Here is a 20,681-nt window from a genome sequence, read left to right as displayed (position 1 = left end):
CACAAATTAGAAACAGAAAGTCTCGTACAGTCTCGCGGGAGCACGGGCGATCCCAAATTATCTGTTTGTCGATCTCCGTATCAAGTCAGTTACCCCCACTGAACTTTTTTCAACAAAACTTCAAAGCACTTTCTTTGTTTGGTTAGTGGGTATAATTAGCTGGGAGTCTCTCACTCGGCGAAAGAAGGAATTCACTTGTAAATTGGTTGAGGAAGGGGGGGGAGAAGAGCTTGTGGAAAAAGAAAGGGAAGAGCCAGAAAGCTTTCAATTCTTACTGTTGCAGACTTCAGCTTCTGTCAGCGCTGATAAAAGATGGTCTGGGAAGAATGTAGGGTCAGCTGGTCGTTTCAAGCTTGTAAAGTTGTTTGCGACAAAGACGCCATCGTGACCTTGAGCACAAGCCGCTATTAATCCAGGGAGGTCGGTCCCCCTACCTCCCCACGGATCTGTAGGACCCTCAGGATGCCGTTCCCGGTTCCTGGGGCGACCGGCAAGCAGATTTGCGTATCTGCTCAGGTCAGCCAGGTGCAGAAGCTCCTGACCCTCGGCATGGCTTAAGAGCTAAACAGAAGTCCAGCTTTTTATGGCGCCATCTTCAGTCGACTTCCACTGACACCACTTCTTGATGATGTTGGGGAGCTTATTCCCCGCCAGCAGCCCAATTTGATTTGGCAACCCTGTGGGGGATTCTTGCATATCTCAATGGCTAGACTCCCAAATGGCAAAGCAAAACAGCTTATGTCATTCTGCTCTCCTCTGTTTTAATCTTCACAGCAATCTTGTTAGGTAATTTAGGCTGAGGGGGAGCGACTGGCCAAGGGTCCCCCAGCAAGCTTCCATGACAGAGCAGGAATTCGAACCTGAGTCCCCCAGATCCTAGTCCAACATGCTAACCAATTCAAAGCTCCGGCTGTAATCTAACGTGCAGATCAACTTTCTCTCTGTGGGGGCTGGGGAAGCAAAGAGCTTGATGGGTCATTTTTTGTTACTGCTTTGCCTGTAGGCAGCTGTACAGGGAATGCCTTCGCCTGCCAAGATGGCCAGTGTGTGGCCGTGGAGAACGTGGAATGTGACTACCACCAGGACTGTATGGACGGCTCCGATGAGGCTGAGTGCGGTGCGTTCTTCTTGTAGGGCAGCTGGGGTTTCAGAGCTCAGGCTGATAAGAAGCCTGGAGTGTAGATGCATTTGTTATTTTGTGTCTTCCAACATCTGTGTTCAGGGGTAACAGGAACTCAGAGGAGGGCCTACCGCTCCATGGCAGAGCCCATGTTTGCATGCAGAAGGTCCCCAGGTTGATTCCTACCATCTCCAGTTAGATGCTCTTCAGAAGCCAGGTTGGAAAAGGCCGCTTTGTGCTGAGACCCCAGATACCGACTGCTGGAAAGAAGAGAACACTAGTGAACATGATGTCTCTGCCTAGATCAGGGGTGGCCAAACTGTGGCTCTTCAGATGTCCAGGGGCTTATGGGAATTGTAGTCCATGGGAATCTGGAGAGCCACAGTTTGGCCACCCCTGGCCTTAACTGCTGAAGAGCAAATGGTGTGCAGGTCCTGAGACATTCACATGGCTGAAATCGATAGGCTTTTTTTTTGGGGGGGGGGGGATCATTTCAGAAAAATTATCCTTGTTCTTCTGATGGCAGGCATCTCCTGATTTAAATTTGGAGTTACTTTTACATGCTTTAGTAGTGTGTTCTTTTCTGTGAATTCTCGTACTTCAGCAAGATTTTTCCAGCCACAAGATGGCAAAATGCCACCATCAAAGTGGAGAATCTTGGGGATGTCAGAGCTTGCAGCTGGCCAGACCTTCAGAAAGAGAAAATATTGAGCTTGATGTTTGAGTCAATTGCAAACCGTTACCTAAAATAGACCTGTCTCCTGAATTTACAATGGGGGTATTAGCAATTCTACGAGACTGTACTTTGCGAATCAGCAAGAAGCGAGAATATTCCACCTGTGTATGGGGATGATCTTTCTAACCAGAAATCTCAGGTAGAGACAGGCTTCAGGAATTAATCAAAAAAAGGGTTTTATTGCCAAACAAATAAAAAGCCCCTAACCATGCATTCACGCTATTTAAACGAAACAAGCACATAGAAAAAGAATAAAGGGTTGAGATGGTGCAAAACTGGATTCAGTTTTGGGGTCAGCAAAGGTTTTAATATCCAAAGTGCAATAGGGAGTCCAATAGGGAGGTCCATGCAGGAAAGAAGCAAAGAACAAGCCAGCGCCCTATGCTGGATTTGTCAGGTCCAAAGAACCCCCCACACTGGACTAAGCCAAGTCTACTGTTTTAATAGCCAAAAATGTATCCTGGGGCCAGGTTTCGGTGATTTAGTTTCTAAGACTATGCATCTGGATTAGTTGTTGGCCTGTGACAAAGAAGTGGAGACTCTGATAATGAGCGAGCTAGTTCTTCTGATTGGAATATTGGGCAACCTTCAGATGTTGACCTGAGGAAAAGAGAGTTCTGCAGGTGTTGGCCATATTTGCATTCTGGCTTGAATGGATGCCTTAAGCGTGATGGACCACCTATTTCATCAGGACAAGACATTAAGGGGAAACAGTGCTTTCTGGTGTGGAGGGCCGTTAAAGGGCTTAGCCATCTGCTGGTTTTCTGATGATTCCTTTTTTGTCTCAAGAGTGAGGGAGCAGTTAATGGCCCAGATCTTCCTTTGTGTGGATTAATTGCATCCCTCTTGTGATAGCCAGAGATTCTCCTGGATGAGACTGACTTCACATACAGCCAGTGGTGGCCTACTTCTGATATGCAAAGATTTCTGCATAGGTTCCCTGGCCTAACCATCATCATCATCATCATCATTATTATTATTATTATTATATTTATATCCCGCCTCCCCCCGAAGGCTCGAGGCGGCTCACATAAAATCCCATCCCCTAAAATCCATAACAATGACAGTAAAATTACAGTAATTAACAACCAATTGCTCAAAGGGTACCAGAAATATAAATAAATGGAGATATACTCTGGTTTCTATTCAGATCACATAATAAATGGAGTGGTTAAGAGCGGCAACTTCTAATCTGGCAAGCCCGTTTGATTACATGCTCCTCCATCATGCTGCTGACTAGATGACCTTGGGCTCGCCACAGCCCTGATTGTGCAGTTCTGACCGAGCATGCCTGTCAGGAGCTGTCTCAGCCTCACCTCCCTCACAGGTTATCCGTTGTGGGGAGAGGAAGGGAAGGCGATTGTAAGCCACTTTGAGACTCAAGACAGTGGAAATTGGGGTATAAAACCCAGTTATTCTTCTGGGTTTTGGAGTTTTAACAAAACAGGTTGTGAATTTCACAGCAAGGTCCTTTTCCTCGTGGGGCAAGTGGTGGTCCCAACACACCTTTCACACACATCCCCACCTCTCTTTCAGACTGTGGCATTAGGCCTGCCCTGCAGACGGCGAACCGGATTGTTGGGGGCTCGGAGGCCTTGAAGGGGGAGTTCCCCTGGCAGGTCAGCCTGCGGGAGAATGGCGAACACTTCTGCGGGGCAACCATCCTGACGACGAGGTGGTTGGTTTCTGCAGCTCACTGCTTCAACGAGTAAGCTTGGGGCGATGTCCTTCTTGGTGCACTATACTGCCTGTCCCACACGCAATGCTTGGTCCTTCCCCTGTAAAGTGCTAAAGTCCTACTCTGTTTGAGCTGTGGCTGAGAAGAAGATATGAAACAGAAATCATAGCTGCTAGCCACCCTGGCACAGAAGTATTATCTCACCACTGTCCTGCATGGGCGCTGGAGGGGCAGGGCTGTGGCTTAGTGGCAGAGCATCTGCTTGGCACCTCCAGTTAATGGGCAGTTGGTGATGGGAAAGACCGCTGCTTGAGACCCTGGAGAGCCACTGCCAGTATAGGTAGGCAGTACTCACCTTGATGGACCAAGGATCCAATTAGTATAAAGCGGCTTCAGAGGCGTGCAGGGTAGGGATGTGCTCTGCTTTGCACACAGAAGGGTCTGGTCTCTCTCTCCCTCTCCTTAAACTGCAGGGGTGGCCAAACTGTGGCTCTCCAGATGCCCATGGACTACAATGTCCATGAACCCTTGCCAACTGGCAAGGGCTCATGGACATTGTAGTCCATGGACTTCTGGAGAGCCAGTTTGGCCACATCTGCCTTCAAGGATCTCAGATAACTGGACCAGGAAAGGGATTTTTTTTTTGGGGGGGGGGGGATGAGATCTTGGAGAGCTGCTGTCAGAGCAGAAAAGATGGGGCTAGATGGACCAGTTGTTAGGGTTGCCAGGCGAGGCCTGAAGACCCCCCACTATTACAATTGATCTCCAGACAAAAAAATGGCTTCCTTTGGAGGCTGGACTTTGTGGCATCATATCCTGCCAAGGTCCCTGCCCTCCACAAATGCTGCCCTCCCCCACCTCAACCCCCCAAATCTCCTGGGGGAGATTCAACAGTGGTCTTCCTCCCTAGAAGGCAGGTTGTGCTGTGAGCCTAGAGTTCAGTATTAAGGCACCTGCCCAGGCTCAGTCACCAGCATTTACTGTGCTGTCCTGTGCAGCCATGCTCCATCATCAGGCTGCTGAAACCAATGGACAAACTACAGTAACATTGCATAGAATATCACTGCTAAAGACCCTTGGGCATTGGGAAAGGCCTTTACCTGTCCAAACACTTGAACAGCCACAGCCAGTCAGAGCAGACTGGGGTTGCCAGTACCCATTCCCCGGCTACTGGTGGGGAATGGGGATTTTGGTTGTCAGTTCTAGGCTGGGAAACTCCTGGAGATTTGGGGATGGAGACTGTGGAGGACAGGGACCTCAGTGGGATACAATGCCATGGAGTCCACCCTACAAATCATCCATTTTCTCCAGAAGAACTAATCTCTGCAGTCTGGAGATGAAGTCTTATTCCAGGGGATCCCCAGGTCCACCAAGGTTTGCCAGCTCTAGGTTGGGAAATACCTGGAGACTTTGGGGGTAGAGCTTGGAGAGGGGTGGGATTTGGGATGTGGGGAGACCTCAGTGGAGGATAATGCTATGGTGTCCCCCTTCCAAAGCACTCATTTTTTTTCCAGGAGAACTGATCTCCTTAGTCTGCAGATGAGCTGTAATTCCAGGGGATCCCCAGGTGCCACCTGGAGGCTAGCATCCCTAGGGCAGATAATACCAACCGTGATTGATTGGTGCTGTTTAATTTTCCCGGAAGCTGGAGATGAGCAGTGAAGCAGCTAGGTTTGCAGCTGGAGCCAAATCATTTAGCAAAGAGAAAAATTATAGCAAACGCTCGCCAATAAATACGTATTAAGCTTTCGCAAGACAGAGCAATTATCGCAAATGAAACCGCTGCCAAATTTCCCATCCCACTATAATTATCTGATTACAACCTCTTTTGGATATTATCCCCATGCCTAATGGGAGGCTGGCTGATATGCACAGCAGGAGGACACGGTGCTGTCTGAATAGGGGCACCGTATGTATTTTGCACGTGCACAGAGCTTTGGTAAGAACCTTGAACAATCTCATGGTTAATTCATATGTTCCTGCTTGCAAAATACATACCGTGCCCCATTCAGACAATGGGGTGATTTTGTGTACCTGGTGGCACCTGGGGACAGCTTATCTCCAGACTGAAGAGATCAGATCACCTGGACAAAATGGTTGCTTTGGAGGGGGACTCCACAGCATTATACAACACTCTCATCTATAAAACATTTTATACCCATTTTATTTGAACATTTGACGTTCAGTAAACTTAAATTCATTGGCCCACAATGCCTCCCACTGGCCCATACTTCCATTCTCTCCAAAACTTTGGACCCATGTTGTTATACAATCTTTGACTTGTTCTGTTTCAGAGTCATATTGCAATAATAGTTTTTAATTTTTTCCTGATGTTTTTGATAACGGGTGATACAATTGATATTTTTCAAGGTCAGTTTTTTTCTCTCAATCGACCTTTCATCATTTGCTCTTTCATTTTTGAAATTATTTGGTAATGAATTAACCATGGACCATCCTGTCTACTATACAACACTGAGGTCCCCCTCTGCCCCAAATCCTGCCCCCACCTGGCTCTACCCCCCCCAAAGTCTCCAGTTACAGTTTTCCCAAACGAGAGCTGGCAACCCTAGGTGGGACCTGGGGAACCCCCAGAATTAGAGCTCACCTCCTGACTAAAGAGATCAGAGAACATGGCTGTTTTGGCAGGTGGACTCCGTAGCATTATCCTCTACTGAGGTTTCTCCGAACTCCAAAGCCTACCCAATCCTGGTTCCATCCCCAAAGTCTCCAGATATTTCCCTACCCAGAGTTGGCAACCCTACTGGTACATGTGGTTGCCAGTCACCCAGTACACACAGGCAGAATGCCCCAAAAGGGTTTTGACCTCCATCAATTGGTCTCCGGGTGTGGTTCAAAGATTGCACCGTCCCCATCATTTGTTTTACTCTTTTCCTTTTGACAAGCGGCTCCCCGCTGGGTTTTCCAGTAGCCCCGGGCCTTGCTGCCAGACAGGTGTGTGACGTACAGCCCTTCTCCTCTCCTAGGCTCCATGACCCCAGCTCCTGGACAGCCTACGTGGGCAGCGTCTGGCTGAGTCACACCGGCAGCAGCTCCGCCAAGGCCGACGTGGGCCACATTGTGAAGCACCCGTCCTACAACACCGACACAGCCGACTACGACGTGGCCCTGCTCCGTCTGGCCGACCCGCTGGTCTTCACCAAATACATCCAGCCCGTGTGCCTGCCGACCGCCAGCCACACCTTCCCCCCAGGCAAAAAGTGCCTCATCTCAGGGTGGGGTTACCTCAAGGAGGACTTTTGTAAGCAAAACCCTTGGCCTGCTTGGTGAGCCGATGGAAAGGGGTTGGCAGGGGCTTGGAAGGGGAGGTCTGAGGAGGAAGTCATCCCTGGGACGTTCAGGCCCACAGCCCTGCCTACCTCTCAGAATTGGGGTAGCGAGAAGGGCATAGTCTGGATAGCAGTGATCCCAATCCAGCACACAGCACAGCAGATTTAACCTCTCTTGACAGCTTTGAGCTTTGAGACCCAGGGCCAGCGTGGTGGAGTGGTTCAGGATGGTGAACTCTAATCTGGAGAACTAGGTTTTATTCCCCTCTCCTCCTCTGCCTCAGCCAGTGGGTAACCTTGGGTCACTGACGGTTCTCCTAGAACTGTTCTTGCAGAGCAGTTCTCTTAGAGCTCTCTCAGCCCCACCAACTTCACAGGGTGTCGGCTGTGGGGAGAAGAGGAGAAAGGTGTTTGTAAGTCGCTTAGGGAACTCTTTCGGGTAGTGAAAAGCAGAGTATTACAAATCAGCTCTTCTCCTGAATATCTTGATGGTCTGCAGGGTGCTCCCGGACTCAAATGTAGCTCTTCTACAGCAGACCGACACACACGCCCCCTCCTGAAATTGTCTGAGCTGAATTGTGATTGCAGACTGTACGGCGAAGCTGTGAGACACCGGATTGGACATCGCCTTTCAAAAACGAGGACAATTTAATCTCAGAATCGACCTTGGAATATCAAACAACTCTTCTAAATGCGGGGGAGTGCAGCAAGGCTTGGCTAAAATGAGACGATAAGTCTGTTCAAGCTGCAGAATTTGAATCCATGTCTCACTCTGTCTCTCCGGGTATTACTCTGTGCTGCTAAAAAGACACAAAAGGGTGTTTTTTAAAAAGGTTTTTAAGATTGTTGATACTCCCTACAACCTTAGGCACTTGAAATCTTTTCTACAGTGTGCTGTTGAGAACACCAGGCATTAACTCCCACACTAGTTCCACAGAGAACATAGCTGCTTCAAAATCATGGCCAGAGGACGTGATGATGGGCCAGTAGATCACTGCTATGTTTATCACATGGCTTAAGGGGGACTTAGTCCCCACCCTCATTCTTTTTCTCCAGCCTGAATGGGCCTTCTTTGTCCCACTAGGAAAATTTACCATGTTGCCAGAAGTACATACAAGTTCCCCTGTCGGCCCCCAGGGCCATTTTAGGTTCCAAAAATAGGGTGGGGAGCCTAAATCCCCTTCTATCTACCTGTGGTGGTCTTGGTTCATATGTGGTCCCCCAAGTACACAAGAATCCATGCAAGGGACAGATGGATGCTCCAAACTGAGAATGTCCTGGACCTGGGAATTCCACAACCACCAGAGCCCCTGTGGTATAGTCGATAAAAGTGGCAGCCCCTAATCTGGAGAATGGGGTTTGACTCCCCACTCCTCCATAGGAAGCCAGCTGGGTGACCTGGGGCCAGTCACAGTTCTCTCAGAGCTCTGTAAACTTCAGCTACCTCACAGGGTGCCTGTTGTGGGGAGAGGAAGGGTGGATTTATTTATTTATTTATTGGATTTATAACCCGCCACTCTTGAAACCGTCTTGCAGAAAGTAACAACAGTAATCCAAGAATAAAACCCTATTAAAACCCCAATCAACAATATTACAACCCCAAACAGATGGCAATAAATATGGGGAAAGACCTTAAGAAGACAGCATAGGGAGAGAAGACAGCATAGGGAGAGACCAACCTGCGTCAAGATGTCTGACGCCAATATCAAGGGGGATCCATACCACCTGCTCTAGCACTGGGCAAGAGGGCAAGAGCTCCATTTTGCAGGCCCTACAGAAAGCAGAAAGCTCTCCAAGGGCCCACAGCTCCTCCGGGAGCTCATTCCAGCAGGGTCCAGGCCAGGCGAGCATCCCTGGGGCCAGGAATAACCAGCAGATTGATACCAGCCGAGCGTAGAGGTGTGCAAGAGACCGAGAGGTATAAACATAAATGTTTATAATCTGCTTTGAGACTCCTTTGGGTAGTGAAAAGCAAAGTACAAGACAACAGCCCTTGTTCTTTCCATCTCTCTAACTAATTCAAAAGGCCTCCCCTCTCTCTCAAGCAAGCAGCAACACAAAGTTGACCTTTCCCTGAGCTCAGATTCAGGTGACTGCTGATTCACACATTCCCAGGAGTCCTTTGGGTAGTGAAAATCAGGGTTTAAAAAACTGGCTCTTCTTCTGCTTCTCTTCATTAACCCCGGAGAATCCGCCGTCCACAGCTCACAGTCCACTGCCGATCACCACCCACTTCTCAAAATACCACCCTGCCGTGGATATCTGCAAGAGTGGCTGAGGGTGACCCCCTGGCCGTGTTGGCGGCGGGGCTGTGAGTGTGATCTTAAGCCTGTTGGTAATTTTCTTCTAGATACGCTTCTAGGTAACACTGTGTGTGAACGAGACCTTGGAGTACTTGTGGATTATAAACTAAACATTAGCAGGCAGTGTGATGCAGCGGTAAAAAAGGCAAATGCCATTTTGGGCTGTATCAACAGGGGCATCACATCAAAATCACAAGATGTCATAGTCCCATTGTATACGGCACTGGTCAGACCACACCTGGAGTACTGTGTGCAGTTCTGGAGGCCTCACTTCAAGAAGGACGTAGATAAAATTGAAAGGGTACAGAGGAGAGCGACGAAGATGATCTGGGGCCAAGGGACCAAACCCTATGAAGATAGGTTGAGGGACTTGGGAATGTTCAGCCTGGAGAAAAGGAGGTTGAGAGGGGACATGATAGCCCTCTTTAAGTATTTGAAAGGTTGTCACTTGGAGGAGGGCAGGATTCTGTTTCTGTTGGCTGCAGAGGAGAGGACACGCAGTAATGGGTTTAAACTTCAAGTACGACGATATAGGCTAGATATCAGGAAAAATTTTTTCACAGTCAGAGTAGTTCAGTAGTGGAATAGGCTACCTAAGGAGGTGCTGAGCTCCCCCTCACTGGCAGTCTTCAAGCAAAGATACACACTTTTCTTGGATGCTTAGGGCTGATCCTGCGTTGAGCAGGGGGTTGGACTAGATGGCCTGTATGGCACCTTCCAACTCTATGATTCTATGATTCTCTCCTCCCCAGTGGTGAAACCGGAGCTCCTCCAGAAGGCCACGGTGGAGCTTCTGGACCAGGCCCTCTGTGCCAGTTTGTACACCAACGCTCTCACCGACAGGATGCTCTGTGCCGGCTACTTGGAGGGCAAGATCGATTCCTGCCAGGTATTCCCGGGGTGGGGTGGGCTCTTCCGCCCACTCTCAGGGCGCTGAGGACACCCTGGGTGAAGCCTCCAATGACTGGAAATGGCTCCGGAGATCCTCCTCTTCTTTCATAGGGGGATTCTGGGGGGCCGTTGGTCTGCAAAGAGCCCTCTGGACGCTTCTTCTTAGCGGGCATCGTGAGCTGGGGGATCGGCTGCGCGGAGGCCAAGCGCCCGGGGGTCTACGCCCGGGTAACCAAGCTCCGGGACTGGATTCTTCACACCATTGCTACGTTCACGCCTCCGACGACCGTCCTGACTACGGTTTCCACATTGCCGCCCAACGCTTCCCTTTCAGAGGGCTCCAGTGCCGCCAGCGAGCGCAGCCCCAGCAGCACTGCCCCAGCCTCCACTGCCACAAGCAGGCCGGTGACGGTGCCCCGCCCCCAAGGTAGGAGCCGCCTTATCTGTGAGAGCTCATTGAATTAAAGTTTCTTTGTTAAGGAATACAAGCATCTACTTAGGAGACATAGAGCTGGTTCACAAAGTATAGGGTGAGCAATATAGGGGCTCCCCCCTCCCTCCCTAGGGTATTCGAACCAGTCACAGTTCAAAGGAGTCAAAACATAGAGATAACTATTTGGGCTTCAAGGAAAGGGAAGGTGTGGGAAAATAAGAACTGGTTCACAAAGAATAGGGTAAGCAATATAGGGGCTCCCCTCCCCCCCCTTGGGAGCTCAAACCAGGCACAGTCAAAACATAGAGATAACAATTTAGGCTTCAAGGAGCAGGAAGGTGTGCGAAACTACAAGGCACTAAGAAAAGGGAGGTGAGGAATGTGCGGGGAGGATAAGAGGCATAACATATAACAGCAGGAAGTCAGCCTTAGGGTGTCAAGCAAAAGCATCTGGGTTACATCAAGGCACAAAGGCCAGGCTAGCTAAATAAACCAACCAACAACAGAATAGAATCATGGCAGACATACATGGGGTTAACTGACAGTATCAAGCACATGCCTAGGGGGAATCTCTCCTGGGCCTGGATGTATGTAGAGTTCGTTGTTCTGCAGAGTGTGGCCGGAGACCAGCCTTCTCCAAGCCCGTGAAAATTGTGGGCGGACTGGATGCCTCCCGAGGGGAAGTTCCTTGGCAGGTCAGCCTGAAAGAGGGGCTGCGACACTTCTGTGGGGCCACCGTCATCGGGGACCGCTGGCTGCTTTCGGCCGCACACTGCTTTAATCAGTAAGTATTGCCTGTTGGAATCACCGGCTGTGGCTCAGTGGTAGGGCGTCTGCTTGGCATGCAGAAGGTCCTAGGATCAATCCCTCTCATCTCAAGTTAAAGGGATCGGAGGACAGGGGGTGTGAAAGACCTCTGCCTGAGACCCTGGAGAGTTGCTGCCAGCCAGAGTGGGCAATACCAAGTGTCTGACTCAGTATCGGGCAGCTTCACATGCTTACTGGCAGCATCCACCGAGTTGCTGTGGCCCAGAGCTAAGGTTCAGAATCAGAATAACACAGAGCAGGAAGAGACCACCAAGGGCCATCCAGTCCAGCCCTCTGCCTTGGGGACTTAAAGATCACACGCTCCTGAAAGGGGCTCATCCAATCTCCTCCCCGAAACTTCCAACCTAGGAGATTCCAAGGCAGCATGTTCCATCCATGAACAGCACTCACCTTCAAAACCCGCTTTCTCATATTTAAGTGGGACCTCCTTTCCTGTAATTTATATCTCTTCTTCCTTAATTCCTTAATTCGGGGTGCATAAAGTGAGCCTTTGGTGGTGGTCTGCTTCTTAGCGTGGCCTGCCAGAGAAATATAGCTAGCGGGTGCCATACACAAAGGGCGTGGGTGGCCTCTGTGTGGCCTCATTCCCACTAATGGAAAATGTGTCCTTGTGGTTTTCATGTCCACGTGCTGGCAGCACCAAGCCAGAGCTCATCACTGCCTACGCAGGCGGCACGCTGCTGTCGGCGGCGGAGAGCAGCTCGGAGAAGGCCAGCGTCAAGCGGGTGGTGCTGCACCCCTCCTATAACCCTCTGCTGCTGGACTTCGACGTGGCCGTCCTGGAGCTGGCCAGGCCCCTCCTCTTCAGCAAGTACATCCAGCCCATCTGCCTCCCGCTCGCCGTCCACAAGTTCCCAGTGGGCAAGAGGTGCTCCATCTCCGGCTGGGGCAGCGTCCGTGAAGGCAACAGTAGGTGATGGTGGGGTAACCCTCCAGGCCCTCCAGTAGGGTTGCCAGCTCTGGGTTGGGAAATACCTGGAGACTTTGGGGGTTGGAGCTGAGAGTGGGTGAGATTTAGGGCAGGGAGGGACCTCAGTGGAGTATAATGCGATGGAGTCCCGCACCCCCCCAAACAGCCATTTTCTTTAGGGGGACTGATCTCTTCAGTCTAGAAATGAGCTGTCATTCCAGGGGATCCTCAGGTCCCATCTGGAGGCTGGCATCCTTATTTCCAAGGGAACCATCCAAGTAGGGGTGGGCCAGAACTGTTGCCGGGAGACTGCTGGTCCCCCTGTTCCCTATAGGGTTCCCTGTAGCATTTGCTGGCAGGGGCTCATGGGAATTGTAGTCCATGAACATCTGGAGGACCACAGGTTGACTACCCCTGATCAACAGGACATGTGTCTTTGTCAGATGAATAGTCTGGGGTGGGGTAGGTGTCTCCTTTCCCCCTGCAGGCGTATGCATTTTGCCTTCCCTCTGTGGTCTGCAGCCACCAAGCCCGAACACCTGCAGAGGGCCTCTATCAACATCATTGACCAGAAGACTTGCAACGTCCTGTACAACTTCTCCCTCACGGAGCAGATGATCTGTGCTGGGTTCCTGGAGGGAAGGGTGGATTCCTGCCAGGTAAGACCCATTTCCACGCTTTTCAGAATCATTGGGAGCTCTCTTCGGGGGTTATTATTTATTTAACATACAGCATATAGTCAGGAGATCCTAAGGCTGTCTGGCTGCCAGGCAAGAGATGGTCGGAGTTGGCTCTGCCATTGCCTGCCTCTAGTGTTTCTTGGAGGTCTCCCATTGCCTACCTGTGTCATGACCCCTGGTGTTCCTTGGAAGAACTCCATCCAAATCCTTGGCGGTCTCTCATTTCTTGTCTAAGCCATGACACCTAGTGTTCCTTGTAGGAACTATCACCCAAATCCTTGGTGTTCTTCCATTGCCTGCCTATGTGTCATGACCCTTGTTGTTCCTTGGATGAATTCCACCCAAATCCTTGGAGATTGCCTGCCTCCACGTCATGACCCCTAGTGTGCCTTGGAGGAACTACCACCCAAATCCTTTTGCTTCTGTGTCAGGACCCCTAGTGGAGGAACTACCACCCAAATCCTTTTGCTCCTGTGTCATGACCCCTAGTGTTCCTTGGAGGAACTACCACCCAAAGCTTTTGCTTCTGTGTCATGACCCCTAGTGTTCCTTGGAGGAACTCCACCCAAATCTTTGGAAGTCTCCCACTGCATGTCTCCACATCATGACCCCTAGTGTTCCTTGGAGGAACTCCACCCAAATCCTTAGAAGTCTCCCATTGCCTGTCTCCTAGTGTTCCTTGGAGGAACTACCATTTGGAGGTCTCCCATCCAAATACTAGCCAGCGTCAGCCCTGCTCAGCTTCCGAGTTCTGACAGAATCAAGCTTGCCTGGGCTTCAGTGGTGGGATGCTGTAAAGCCACAACCACTGAGCAAAAGGATTTAGCCTTAAAATGTATACATTGACTCCATTTAAACTCTGCCTTTGTCACTAAGACTCAAGGTGGATTTTTTGGTGCTCTGAAATCACAGCTGACTTATGGGGGTTTTCAAGGCAAGAGATGTTCGGAGGTGCTTTCTCATGTCCTGCCTCTGCTCCACAACCCGGGTATTCCCCAGTGGTCGTCCTTCCAAATACTAGCCAGGGCAAGATCCTGCTTGGCTTCTGAGACTAGGGCCTAGTCTGCACACATAGGATAATGCACTTTCAATGTGCTTTGGCAGCTGGATTTTCCTGTGCAGAACAGGAAAATCTACTTCTAAAGTGCATTGAAAGTGCATTATCTATTGTGTGCAGGCTAGGCCCTGGTAAAGACAGGCTAGACTGGGCTATCCAGAGCAGGATTAGAGTGGGTTACAGCAGGGGTAGTCAACCTGTGGTCCTCCAGATGTCCATGGACTACAATTCCCATGAACCCCTGCCAGCAAATGCTGACAGGGGCTCATGGGAATTGTAGTCCATGGACATCTGGAGGACCACAGGTTTGACTACCCCTGGATTACAGCATTTAAAAAATCTGTTCAGACAGACAGCAAAGGCCTTGGATAAACCATGCAGCAGGACTAGGATTGCTGAACTGGAAAATAAATTGAACAAAAAAAAAAAACCCTGTCCAAAGCAATAAATACCTTAAGGGGTGGCATACAATATAATGCCAAAAGCTGACTGCAAAGGCAGAAGTAAGGTGATATGTACTTTAGACACTGCGGTAGACTACAGTCCTGGCCTGTTCTATTACACTACAGTTCTAACCCAACAACTAAAATAAAGGAAGATAATTGTTCCAGCAGCTCTTCTTTCATCTCTTCGGTGCCCAAGTACCCACCTTTAAAGACCCATTAAACTCTCATAGATAAAGTACCTTTCCCCTCCCCCCGTGCTTGTAACTGAATGTTTAGAGAAATACTCTGGGAGGCTTACTGTGGTAATGCATCATGACCCCTTACTAAAAAGTCATCGCTGGACCCGCAGGACTTGGCCAACTATCGACTGGTTTCTGGGTAAGGTAGCTGAAACGGCTGCACTGGACCAGCTCCTGGCATCCTTGGAAGAAGCTTCAGTGCTCGACCTATAACAGTCGGGCTTCTGTCCTGGCCACAGGTCACCTTGGTGGATGATCTCCAGTTGGATCATGGCAGATCGGCCATCCTCGTGATACTCGATCTGTCAGCCACGTTTGACATGGTTGACCATGAGTTGTTGGCTCACCGCCTCACTGGGGCCAGGATTCAGGGGATGGACCTTCAATGGCTGTGCTCCTTTCTCTGTATCCAGACACAGAAGGTAGCTGTGAAGATTTATCGTGCCCTTATCAACTCCCTTGTGGGGGTCCCTTAGGGGAGCTCCTTGTGGGGAGCTCTTAGCATCGCTGTCTTAAGGAACTCTTAGGAAGTCCAACATGGATTCTGGTTTCCTGTCCCATAAGCCCAGTGACCTCTCCAGTGAGGGAGGAGAATTCCCCGCAGGTGAACACCAAAGGTTCCCTTGGAAACCACTCCGAATGCCCTTCCTGAATGCTTCCTTCTCTCTAGGGTGACTCTGGTGGACCCCTGACATGTGAGGAGACGCCTGGTGTGTTCTACTTGGCAGGGCTGGTGAGCTGGGGGGCCGGCTGCGCACAGCCCAGGAAGCCAGGGGTGTACGCCCGGATCACCAAGCTCAAAGGCTGGATCCTGGACACCATCTCACCCCGCCCCAGCACCACTCTCCCGTCCACCGCCAAGACCACAGCCGACACAACCTCCAGCTTGCTTGACTCTATCCAATCGACCAGTCAGACAACCCCTGGTCCAAGCTCCAGCGCTGCCACCCTCTCTACGCCACTCAAGAGCACGCCGAAGATGATCCAGTTCCCAGGTACTTGTGGGGATAGCAAAGAGTCTTCTTATTAGGGCCACGCATGTAAATGTGTGTGCATGGGCCGTGCGCCTCCGGTCCTGGTCTCACCCTCCCTCATTTGGGGTGGAGAATGAATCCGGAGAAGATTAGCCCATTTGGGGTGGAGAATGAATCTGGAAAACCATCTGCTATGATCAGGCAGGTCCTCACACCCTTCATTTCCTCCTCCACACCCGGCAATCCAGATCGCTACATGCAGAGAGCAGCTGCTCTTACCGTAACCCCCTAAATGATTTAAAACTCAGGGGGTGGGGGGTTTCCAAAGGTCTTTAGAGGGCAGATGTTCTCCCTGTTTCAGTAGCATAGCCAGTACTTCTTGATAGTCTATTTCAGCCTCAACCGTAGGCCTGGCCGACCCACTCTGTCTTACAGGCCCTGCGGAACTGCTTAAGGTTCTGAAATGAGCGTTTGAGCTGGCCACGGCCAAAAAGGCCAGTCTCACTTTCTTTGGGGATCCAGACCTTAGCCCTCTTTGGGAGCGGGTGTAGTGGAAGAGGTGGTCCTGGGCATACCTCCATGAGCAGGGTGACTCTTCCCAGAGGACATTAATGCCGTGGCTGAAATCCACTCTAGTCCAAACTTTCAGTTTGGGGAAGAGGAATTGGGTGATAGGCGGGGGATGCCTCCCAGGGTCTATCCAGGTGGAGTGGTCTCAAGTCATCCACACGAAGGTCAGGTGAGCTTCGTAACCCACCAGGCCACAACAATCCTCTGCGACCAGCAGTTCCCAAATCTTGTCCCTGGGTGGGAGGAGGGTGACGATTCTCTGCCGGCGCTAACCCCGCTTTGCAAACCGCTCCCCAGTTGTGCCCTGCACGCCGACCACCTTCAAGTGCTCCAGCAAGGTCTGCATTGGGAAATCGAACCCGGAATGCGATGACATCGTGGACTGCAGCAACGGCCGGGACGAATGGAACTGCAGTAAGTCAACCCTGCTCTGAACCTGCCCCAACATCCCTCCCACTGGCTTCTTTTTCTCAAGCCTCAGAGCTAGTCCTGGAGCCTCTAGTCCAGGCGTGGCTAAACTGCGGCTCTCCAGACATCCACGGACAATTCCCATGAGCCCCTGCCAGCACGTGCTCTGGTCTGAGCCACAGCCCCTGTGTGCTGCTGCTGAAGGTGGAGGAGAATGCGGTCATGGTCTTCTTATGGTGACCCAATTTGGTTGCCAGGGCAAGAGAAGGCAGAGGAAGGGAAAGGGGTTTGTAAGCCACTTTGGGTAGTGAAAAGCAGGGTAGCACTCCATTCAATGTACATAAAAATTGGGATCAGAGTAGCAAAGAAACTGTCACACATACACACCCGACCGTGCCTTTCACAACACTTATTTATTTAATTCATGTATCCCTGCTCCTATATCCCCAATAGGGATCTAAAGTGGCTTACAGCCTTCTCCTCTCCCCTCATTTTATCCTCACAACAGCCCTGTAAGGTAGGGTAGGATGAGAGAGAGGGACTGGCCCAAGGTCACCTGGCAAACGTCCGAGGCACAAGTTGCGATTCAAACCCAGGTCTCCCAGATTCTAGCTTTCGACCACTACACCACACTGGCTCCCTGTTCCATCCTGCAGAGATAGAATCTGGTGATGGGATACGGGTGGCAAGCATGGCCTGCCAGCCCCAAAAGGCAGAACTTCAGTGAAAAGCTGGATTCAGTCCCCTCCCCTCCTCCTGACCCAGTCCTCTGCATCGATCCTGTACATGAGAACCATCCCTCCATCTTCTTTCCCTCGTAGCTTGTGGCTTGATCCCCATAGCAGCCTTTGGCAAGATCGTGGGGGGCAGCGGAGCAGCCCGAGGGGAGTGGCCATGGCAGGTGAGCCTGTGGCTGCGGAGGAAGGAGCACAAGTGTGGGGCAGTTGTGATCGGCGAGCGGTGGCTGCTGTCGGCTGCACATTGCTTTGACATGTGAGTCCGGGGTGGGCTGGGGGGAGCTGATAGCTGTGGGTAGAATGCACTCTTCCTGGTGTTAGCCAGGTGCACCTCCCCCTCTTTCCATTCCTATATGGACACCCAAACCTTCATCCTGCTTCCCCACCTTGTCAGGAATGCATCACCCCTTTTGACACTGCAGCCTCTGGAATCCTCCCTTTCTTTTTCCCCTAAGTATCCAGGGGATATGCCAGACCATTGCCCTGCATTTTGTTTAGATGTGTTGTTTCTGTTTTGCTGCTTTGGCTGAAGGTCCAACCATTCCCTTATGTGGTGTAAATCGAAGAGCACAGAATTCTTTGTGGAAGGATCCAGGGATGGAAACTAGGCCTTCAGAAGTGCCTAGACCTAGAAAGAGGATATGTCGAGAAATAATAGCTTCTCAGTTTGATATTTTGGTTTAACAAAGGTTTCTACGATTTTGTAGCAAGACTCTTTGACTTGATCTTTTACTGTGGCTTGGGAAACAAAAGGAGCACCAGGGGCAATTTGTTTGAGAGACAGTTCTCTTAGTCCAGAGCAGCCTTTCTGAACTTTTTTACCATTGAGAAACCCCTGAAACATTTTTTGAGAAATCCTAGAAGTGGCGTGTTCATGCAGAATATGGTTGGAAGCATACCTGTGTACATACTCCTCCTTCCGACCCCCTCCAAACCCATCACTGGCCATTTTGGGAGAGGTGACAGGTCAACATGACCCTATATGGTCATATCCAATAATCGTTTAACAATTTTTTACAAATATGTTGTAAAATTAATTAACTCCCACCCATTCGGGAAACCCTTCCAAGGCTTCCCAAAACCCTGATCCAGAGTAAGACTTTCAGCCAGTCCAAGAGTTCAACATCTGATAGATTCCCCTGAAGGCAGCACCATCCAGCTGGTCTGATTCTGGCCCTTTCCAGGCTAACTCAGGTTCTCTCTTACAGTTACAGCGACCCCAAGATGTGGTTGGCCATCCTGGGAACTCCCTTCCTCAGTGGCCTTGACGGGAGAGTGGAGAAAATCTTCCACATCCACAGGCACCCATTCTACAACGTCTACACGCTGGACTATGACGTGGCCCTCCTGGAGCTGGCTTCCCCTCTGCGCTACACCAGCAACATCAAGCCCATCTGCATGCCGGACAGCTCCCACGTCTTCGGCCAAGGGGCACGGTGCTTCATCACTGGCTGGGGCTCCACCAAGGAGGGAGGTGAGGGCCGGAGGCTCGGGAGCGACTTCGGCGTCTGGACTGCGTACTCAGAAGCGAATGTGCAAATACCCGCTAGCTATATTTCGCTAAAAAGAAGAAAGGTTGGTTCTTATAAGCCACTTTTCGCTACCCAAAGGAGTTTAAAAACAGCTTACAGTCACCTTCCCTTCCCTTTCCCCACAACAGACACCCTGTGAGGGAGTGTGGTTGAGAGAGCCCTGATATTACTAAAGAAGAAGAGTTGGTGCTTATATGTCGCTTTTCTCTACCCGAAGGAGTCTTAAAGCGGCTTACAGTCACCTTCCCTTCCCTCTCCCCATAACACACACCCTGTGAAGTGGGTGAGACTGAGAGAGCCCTGATATTACGGCTTGGTCAGAACTGTTTTGTCAGAACAGTCAGAACCGTGGCGAGCCCAAGGTCACCCAGCTGGCTGCATGTGGAGGAGTGCAGAATCGAACCCGGCTCGCCAGATTAGAAGTCCGCACTCCTAACCACTACACCAAACTGGCCCCAGCAAACCACCACAAAAGGCTTGTTTTGTGCATCCCAAATTAAGGAATAATCGTTATAAATTACAGGAAAGGAGTTTCCATTTAAATATTAGAAAGCGGTTTTTGAAGGTGAGGGCTGTTCATAGATGGAATATGATGCCTTGGAGTCTCCTAGGTTGGAAGTTTTGGGGAGCAGATTGGATGAGCCCCTGTCAGGAGTGTGTGATTTTTAAGTCCCCAAGAAGGTGCGGGGCCGGACTGGATGGTCTTTGGTGGTCTTTTCCAGTTCTGTATGATTCTGAGTTTACATTAAAAAAACAAGGGGTCGTGGAAACTATTTTTTCATGTTTGGTGTGTGTAAGGGACATTGGAAGGGGGTTTGCCATTGCCTGCCCCCATGTGATGACCCCTTCATCCAAATCCTTGGAGTTCTCCCCTCCAAATACTAGCTGGGATCAGCTTAGTTTCTAAGATCTGTCAAGATTGGGCTTACCTCGGCCACCTCGGCCATCAGGTCAGGTTGCTGGTGAGATATTAATTAAGGCTTGTTCCTCTTTTGGCCATGGTTCACAAAGACTGACTACAAACAGTATTGTACGTAGGCTGGATCTTACCCCGATCCTGCCAGTCCACTTTGCAAAAATTTTGAAGCCAGACTCTAACCCAAGGACCCTCCCTCTAACTTCAGGGGCTCTTCTCTTGGAGGAAAAGCCAGTTACATTAAGACCCTCAGGTCTGCAAGACCATCTTCTCCCCCTATGCTCACCTGCGACAGGGCTTGTCAACTTGAGAAACCCCTGAAACATTCTTCAGGCTTCGAGAAACCCCAGAATGGCACAATTGTGCAGAATATGGTTGGGAAGCATCGCTGTGGACACGCCCACCCCGGGCCCCTCCCCTTCCCACCTCCTCCAGCCCCATCATTGGCCATTTGGGGGGGGGGGCAGGTCGACATGACCAGATATGGTCATAAACACTTGATAAAATAAAAAAATAATTAACTCTCACCCATTTGGGAAACCCTTCCAGGGCCATCACAAAACCCTGTTTGAGAAAGTGTTGTAGGGCGGTGGTCTCCCCGCCCCCCCCACCCTGCAGTATGAAACTTCCCAGGCCGCAAGAAATCGGCCACAAAAGTGGATGATTAGCTTGTGGCCTGGCAAGCTTCTTTTTGTGGGGGGTGGGAGAGGGAAGCAGGGCCACGCATGCACATTTGCACCGTGCGTGGCAGCAAACGAGCATGCGCAGCAGTTGCACGCATGCACATAAGTGACGCTCATGCAGGTTTCGGCCATGCATGGCACAAAGGCGCATGTGTGCTGCGCATGTGCAGTATGCGCGGCCGGGCACTTGCCCTCCCCACCACTGCTGGTCCGCAGCCTTTAAAAGGTTGCGGACCACTGTTGTAGGGAATAC

General features: G+C 50.6%; 1 protein-coding gene across 1 annotated transcript in view; it reads left to right on the top strand.

The window, feature by feature from the left end:
- TMPRSS9 (transmembrane serine protease 9) overlaps window positions 1–20,681 on the top strand; it is a 50,853-nt gene that overhangs the window by 27,067 nt on the left and 3,105 nt on the right. Inside the window, exons 7-18 of the mRNA XM_077332346.1 lie at window positions 1,004–1,117; window positions 3,393–3,564; window positions 6,519–6,793; window positions 9,877–10,013; window positions 10,127–10,442; window positions 11,061–11,232; window positions 11,914–12,185; window positions 12,709–12,845; window positions 15,279–15,603; window positions 16,450–16,566; window positions 17,382–17,553; window positions 18,506–18,771. Of these exons, the coding sequence (XP_077188461.1) occupies window positions 1,004–1,117; window positions 3,393–3,564; window positions 6,519–6,793; window positions 9,877–10,013; window positions 10,127–10,442; window positions 11,061–11,232; window positions 11,914–12,185; window positions 12,709–12,845; window positions 15,279–15,603; window positions 16,450–16,566; window positions 17,382–17,553; window positions 18,506–18,771 (2,475 nt within the window). The remainder of the gene's footprint in view (window positions 1–1,003; window positions 1,118–3,392; window positions 3,565–6,518; window positions 6,794–9,876; window positions 10,014–10,126; window positions 10,443–11,060; window positions 11,233–11,913; window positions 12,186–12,708; window positions 12,846–15,278; window positions 15,604–16,449; window positions 16,567–17,381; window positions 17,554–18,505; window positions 18,772–20,681) is intronic.

The sequence above is a fragment of the Paroedura picta genome, chromosome 4 (genome assembly GCF_049243985.1).
Source record: "Paroedura picta isolate Pp20150507F chromosome 4, Ppicta_v3.0, whole genome shotgun sequence".
In the NCBI taxonomy this organism is placed as follows: Eukaryota; Metazoa; Chordata; class Lepidosauria; order Squamata; family Gekkonidae; genus Paroedura; species Paroedura picta.
Note: the sequence above shows the minus strand (reverse complement) of the source record. Positions and strands in the feature narration are given on the sequence as shown.